The sequence below is a fragment of the Penaeus japonicus genome, unplaced genomic scaffold (genome assembly GCF_977035675.1).
Source record: "Penaeus japonicus unplaced genomic scaffold, GWHDUDI00000001_assembly GWHDUDI00000020, whole genome shotgun sequence".
Classification (NCBI taxonomy): domain Eukaryota; kingdom Metazoa; phylum Arthropoda; class Malacostraca; order Decapoda; family Penaeidae; genus Penaeus; species Penaeus japonicus.
Window position 1 is genome coordinate 5069610 of NW_028234422.1, and position 7500 is coordinate 5077109.

A 7500-nucleotide genomic window follows, 5' to 3' on the forward strand; every position below is an offset into this window, starting at 1 on the left:
CCGCGAAGTGGATTGATAACATAGAGAGAGAAGAAAGAATCATTGCATAGATGAACTAAAAACTGTGGCATAAACCTAAGAGAAAAAACATACATGCAAAAAAAATACAGCACAGAACATGATACTAAAACATGAAACTGGACACTGTCAGTTTCAGCTTAGTGAGAGGACAGTTTAGAGACAGTTCAATCTCTTTTGGTTATTTAAGCTGACTTATTGACCATATACTACCAAGTGGAGGGGGAAAAGGGAAAAAAACGGAGATGGATGGGATGCCTCAAAAAGCAAGCCAAGCCAAAACCTCAGGTACAATACCCCCCTCGAAACTAAAGAGAGAGGGGGGCGGGGCGGCGGGGGAGGGAGTGGGTGGGAGATGGAACGCCGGCAGAGGGGGAGTGAGGGTTTTTATTAACGCTCCACCCCCCACCCCCACACCTCCCATGCTTTTAATTATAGCAGCATTGTCTCCCATACGTTGTGATTAATTATATCCTTTTTTCCCCCTTTTCCCCCTTCCTTTTAGTCCCGAATACTTGTCTCACGTTGTAGTCCAAACTGATCCCCCTTCCCCCCGCGCCCCTCCCCTCTGTTTATTGCATCCCCCGTTGGGTTTCCAGCTACGACCAAAGTTCCCAGTAACTGAGCGATGCCGGGCAACAGAATTTTCTATGCACATTTACCCAACCGCGGGGAATCTGTTTACATTCTCCCGAGGGTGTAGTTTAAAACGTTTCTTTGGTGAGGGTGTCTTTATGAATACATTTGGTATTGCTTCTGTGTACATGCACACACACACATTCACACACACATTCACACACACATTCACACACACAAAGACACACACACATATTCATACACACACACACAATCACACAATCACACAACCACACAAACACACACACACACACAACCACACACACACACATAAACACACACGCTTGAGTATGCGTGTTTGCTTATGTGTGTGTATATGTGTGTCTGTATGTTATTTAGTGCACATGTGCGTTAAGGGCACAGGTGGAAGTTCTTTTATGTGTCGTGTAGTAAGTTGAGCGTCTGTGTGTCGGGCGTGGGTAACTTACAATAACCGCACCGTTTCGGTAACTTGGCTATTCAGGAAAGGGGAGAGGTCCTGGAATTAGCTTCGTTTGTCTTTGCCTACTATACCTTCTCGTGGTTTTACTTGGAATAGCCCTTAACTGTAGCATATTTCGTGAATTTCTGTGTTGTTTAGCTGCGCTTCTCGATTGTCTAGTTCTAGCTCATCAGTGTATGTGTGTGCCTTTGTGTTGCTTTAGGGGCCGCTGTTTGTCGTTTGTCATGTCGGATCGCGTGGTGTGTGTTCTTCGTGTCGCTTGCGTCTGCCTTCGTCGCTCTTGTTGTGTGGTGTTTCGGTGTCTGGGTCTCCTTGGTGTCTGTCTGCTGCTATGTGCGGTGCTGGACTTGTTTGGTGTTGTGTTTATTTGTACGCTCAGTCTGCCGTGTCCTATAACCGTCTGCTATATAGAGTACTATTATATATATTATATATTATATAATATACTATATATATATTCATTAATATATCATACTAGTTATTATATATCATGTTATGTCTATATATATATCATATATATGTTGTGTGTGTGTCTTGTGGTGTCGCTGTGGTGTGTGTGTGTATATTATATATATATAAATATATATATCTATATATATATATATATATATATATATATATATATATATATATATATATATATATTATATATGTGGAGTAGTGTGTGTGTGTGTATATATATATATATATATATATATATATATATCTATATATATATATATATATACATTGTTGTCGTTACTGTTGTTCTTATTCTTGTGTTGATTCTGTTAAAGTTAACCAAACTGGCCCTTTGTTATGAGTCGAAGCTGATTGTTAACATAGCGAAAGGAGCATGCATTAGATGAATTAAAACTGTGACATAACTAAAAAAAACATTCATGCAAAAACTACAGACAAGTACAGACACATGAACTGGACACTTTCAGTTCAGCTTAGTGAGAGACAGTTCAATCTCTTTTGGTTATTTAAAGCTGACTTATTGAACCATATCCCAGTGGAAAACCGGATAGCCTCAAAAGCAGCCAAACCTCCAGGTACAACCCCCTCGAAACAAAGAGAGAGAGGGGGGCGGGGGGAGAGGGTTATTAACGCCCACCCTGCTTTTAAATCTAGCAGCATTGTCTCCATACCGTGTGATAATTATCTCCCTTTTTTCCCCCTCCCCCTTCCTATTAGTCCGAAACATGTCTCAACGTTGTAGACAAACTGATCCCCCTTCCCCCCCGCCGCCCCCTCTGTTTATAGATCCCCCGTGGTTCCAGCTACGACCAAAGTTCCCAGTACTGAGCGGCGAACAGAATTTTCTATGCATTTACCCACCGCGGGAATCTGTTTACATTCTCCCGAGGGTGCCGTTTAAAACGTTTCTTTGGTGAGGGTGTCTTTATGAATACATTTGGTATCGCTTCTGTGTACATGCACACACACACATTCACACACACATTCACACATACATTCACACACAAAGACACTCAGACACACATTCACACAGTCACACTCACGCGCGCACACACACATTCACACACACACACACAAACACACACACACACACACACATTCACACACACACACACACACACACACACACACACACACACACACACACACATTTTCACACACACACACACACACACAAACACACACACACATAAACACACACGCTTGAGTATGCGTGTTTGTCTATGTGTGTGTATATATGTGTCTGTATGTTATTTAGTGCACATGTGTAAGGGAGGGGAGTCTTTTATGTGTGTAAGTGAGCGTGTGTGTGTGTGGTATACAAACGCACCGTTGGAATTGGCTATTCAGAAAGGGAAATGTCTGGAATAGTTCGTTTTGCACAACTTCTCGAGTTTTACTTGGAATAGCCCTTAATGTATGCCATTCGTGAAATTTCTGTGTTGTTAGCGCGCTCGATTGTGTTAGCAAGTATGTGTGTGTGTGTATATGTGTGTGTGTGTGTGTGTGTGTGTGTCTGTGTGTGTGTGTGTGTGTGTGTGTGTGTGTGTGACTCTGTTTGTGTTTATTTGTAGGTCTGTCCATAACCGTATATATATATATATATATATATATATATATATATATATATATATATATATATGTGTGTGTGTGTGTGTGTGTGTGTGTGTGTGTGTGTGTGTGTGTGTGTGTGTGTGTGTGTGTATATATATATATATATATATGTGTGTGTGTGTGTGTGTGTGTGTGTGTGTGTGTAAATACATATATATATATGTGTGTGTGTGTGTGTGTGTGTGTGTGTGTGTGTTAGTCTGTGTGTCTGAGTGTATTCATCTTCATGAGTATATATCCACCGTGATGATATATTCACATCTAATCAGCAATCAGGAGTCGTTATCCAATAATTATCCCAGTAATCATCGGAGATCCTCATCAGCTCAGAAAGACGGCAGATCTCGGTAGAAAGTGGCCCAGCTGATTAGTCTGCCATTAATTGACATCAATATCGGACAAGACACCCCGTCCTCTTGATCTCTTGGCTTCTGCTTGTGCTTGTGTATTCTACTTGTTCTTGTTTCTTTTATTTCTTCTGAGAAAGGGAGAGAGAGAGAAGGGGTTGAGAGATAGAGGAGGAACGGTGGGAAGGGAAGGAGGGGAAAGGAAGGAGGGGAGGGGAGGGAAGGATAGGAGGGAGGAGAGGGAGGGGAGAGAGAAACAGAGACAGAGACAAAGACAGACAGAGAGAAACAAACAAACAAACAAACAAACAGACAAACAGAAAGTAAGATAGAGAAACAAACCTAAACAGACAGCTAGGCATATCCACATTACCTATACATATTCGATGTTTTTCTTTTCTTCTTCTTCCTCCCGCAGTTCTGGTCCGTGTACGTACCGTGTGAGACCCAGTACCTGAACACGGTACAACTCCTCATGGAACAGATAGACGTAATCAAACGCATGATCGCAGCCAGTTCGGGAGAGACGACACTTGTCACTTCCCCAGCAGGTAAGACTTCGATCTGTTCTTTGAGAGAGAGAGAGTGAGAGAGAGAGAGAGAGAGGGGGGGGGGTTGAGAGAGAGAGAGAAGGGGGTGGTGATTGAGAGAGAGTGAAAGAGAGAGGAAGAGAGAGAGAGAGAGAGAGAGAGAGAGAGAGAGAGGAGGGGGTGAGAGAGTGAAAGAGAGAGAAAGAGAGAGAGAGAGAGAGAGAGAGAGAGAGAGAGAGATAGAAAGTGAGAGAGAGAGAGAGTTTGTGTGTATTTGTGAGTGTTTGTATGTGTTTTTGTGTGCCTATATGTGCATGTGTTTTTGTGTGTGCGTTCTGTAATTTCCCTTTTTCCTTTATTTTCATTTTTTTTTCATTTTTCCTTTGTTTTCATATGGGATTCTTACTTTGTTACTTTTATCTCCTTCCATGTTTCTTTTTCTTTTTCATTTTATGCTCCTTTCTTTGTGTTTCTATTTTTTCTTCTCTCTCTTTCTTCCGTGCTTCTCTTTCTTTCTTTGTCGTCTTCATCATTCTTTCTTGTTTCTTTCACCTTTTCTTTGTCGTTTTGTCATTCGCTCTCTCCCTCTCACCTCGAATTTTATACATATTAGTCTCCCTTTTCTTAGTTCCCGTTTATCTTCTTTTATCTTTTGATCTTCCTCCTCTTCTTCTCTTTCATATTTTTTTTTCTGTCCATCTATCTCCTTCTCGCGTCTCTCACACTTTTTTTATCACATCTTTCACACTCTCCTTTTCTTTCACACTTTTATCTCATAGAATTTCCTATTCCTTTCCTCGTACACTTTTTTTTTTTTTTTTTTTTTTTTTTGACACCTTTCACATCTTTCTTTTTCTCACACTTTGTTTTTTCCTTCGAACTTCCTTCTCTCCTTTCCGTTCTCACGTTTTTTTTTTTCTTTCTTTCTTTCTTTCTTTCCTTTTCGTTCTCACGCTTCCTCCTCTTTTCCTCTATTACTATTTTCACATCTTCCTTCTCCTCAATTCTCTCACACGTTTTTTTTTTTCCTTCGAACTTCCTTCTTTCCTTTCCGTTCTCACGTTTTTTTGTTTTTTTTCTTTCATTAGAACTGCCTCCTCCTTTCCTCCATTATCCTTTTTCCCATCTTCCTTCTCCTCAATTCTCTCACACGTTTTTTTTTTTTTTTTTCCTTTTGGAACTTCCTCCCTCTCTTCTCTCATACTTCTTTTCCATCTTTCTCCTCACACTTTCTCCCTCGAGCTATTCCTTCCTTCTCCCATATTTTAATGTCGTCCCTTTTCCTCATCTTAACCTCTCCCACACTTTATCATTTTTATTATAGTTATTACTCTCGGCATTATTATTATCATTATCATTGATGTTATCATTACCATCACAATTGTTACGATTTTATTATTGTTATCATCATTATCATCCTCATTATTATCATCATTATTGTTACAACGACTATCATTATCATTATTATCATGACTGTTATTATTATTGTTATTGCTATTGTTATCGTTATTATTGTTGTTACTGTGTGTATGTATACATGTGAGTTTTCATTATACATTTCTTTTACGTCTCTATATAGTTTCAAAATCTTTTCATCAAGGTATCGAGCGAGAGTTCAAGCGAGGCTACGTAGCGAGCCTGATGGGCGTGGAGGGCGGGCACAGCATAGCCAGCAGCATGGGCGTAGTGCGGGCGCTTCATGACCTAGGCGTGCGCTACATCACCCTCACACACAAGTGCCACACACCTTGGTGAGTGCCTCTCTCAATGCCAGTCCCATGTGCCTCTCACCGTCTCTATATGTGTGTGTGTGTGTTCCTCTCATTCGAATCTCAGTCACATATCTTTATATTTCTGTCAGTCCCCTTTTCTGTATACTCCCTTTTCAGTCCCCTTTCTGTGTACTCCCTTTCAGTCCCATCTCTTTATGTTTCCCACACTGACATCTCTTTATATTCCCCCTCAATCTTATCTTTGTATATTCCCCTCAGTCCCATCTCTCTGTGTTGTTATGTGGGTTCCTCCTCATTGCTATCTCTCTTTGCCTACCTATCTCTCTCTATGTTCCCTTCAGAGCTATCTCTAAGTGCCACTCTGTCTGTGTGTCAACCCTCAGTGCCATCTCCTAATACCCTCCTATCTCTCTATGTTCTCACTAGTGCCACCTCTCTCGGTGTATACCCCTCTGAGCACTTCGCAGGGCCTCTTCATCTTTCTGCGAATTCCCCGTCAGTGCCAACTCTAAGAGCCATCTATCAGTGCCTTTCCTTTTCTTTCTGTGTTCCCCTCAATGTCATCGTGTTAGATAAATGTTTAAACTTAGAGTATCCTGTACGAAAGGAGTGAGTCGTTTTACCCTTCTGTTATTTATAGACATGAATATGTAATGGACAATGAATTGCCTTTGTATCAATCAGATCCTCGTCTTATAACCCTTCAGACTTTCCCTAACTCTTTGGAAATCGTGTTAGAGATATACTTTTGTCATAATGGATATATATTTGGAGCAACATTCGACATCAAAGGAAGAGCTCATACTTTTATTTTCCCTCTAATACGTGTACTCGGGAACATTAAATATGAAAGAACTTGTTCCAAATAATATATTCTGTAAGTGTTAGGAATATTGCGTACATCCCTTTGCTGTCGTGTGTGCGTATAGGGAGAGTGTGAGCTGTAGAAATATGTTCATAGTTGTGTCATGGGAGGTAATTATTCTTCGCCGTTGTTAATATCCTTGAGCCCAGAGAGGAAATAAATAGACTTGCAGAAACACAAACACACACACATATTATATTATATCATATCATATCATTAGTTTTATAGTTTCGATGAGAGAGAAGTTTTAGTAGAGTTGTGTGAGTGATAGTTTTGATAGAGAGCAGAGAGATGGGTTTGTGTGTGATTAGATAGAAGTAATATATTGAGATATATAGAGAGCGAGACTTATATATTGATATGAGATAATGTGAGAGGTTGATAGATAGTTAGAGGATAGAGTAGAGATAGAGTGTTAGATTTGTGAGGTGCGAGTGTGAGACTTTATAGAGATATAGTGAGAGAGAGTTGAGAGGGAGTATGTTGAGTGGATAGATAGATGATTGTGATAGTTAGCAGGATACAGAGAGATGGAGATTGCAGTATAGATTTTATGTGAGATTGAGTAGATAGAGAAGAGAGAATAGAGATAGTAGAGATAGAGATGTTTGTGTGGGAGAGTGTGGGAGGATATAGAGACGTGTTAGTTTAGAGAGTTAGAGTAGAGAGAGATATTTTGAGACATAGAGTGGAGGTTTGTGTGTGAGTTAGATTTATTAGTGTGTATAGAGAGAGAGAGTTATCAGAGAGAGTCTGATAAGGGACTGTGATTGAGACAGATATGTATATAGTTTTTTTTAGATAGATAGTTTGTGAGTGTATTGTTAGACATACAGAGTAGAGAGAGATATCT

General features: G+C 40.2%; 1 protein-coding gene across 1 annotated transcript in view; it reads left to right on the top strand.

The window, feature by feature from the left end:
- Window positions 1-7500, top strand: part of LOC122256241 (dipeptidase 1-like) — a 59885-nt gene that overhangs the window by 35054 nt on the left and 17331 nt on the right. Inside the window, exons 3-4 of the mRNA XM_086547968.1 lie at window positions 3938-4070; window positions 5650-5800. Of these exons, the coding sequence (XP_086404094.1) occupies window positions 3938-4070; window positions 5650-5800 (284 nt within the window). The remainder of the gene's footprint in view (window positions 1-3937; window positions 4071-5649; window positions 5801-7500) is intronic.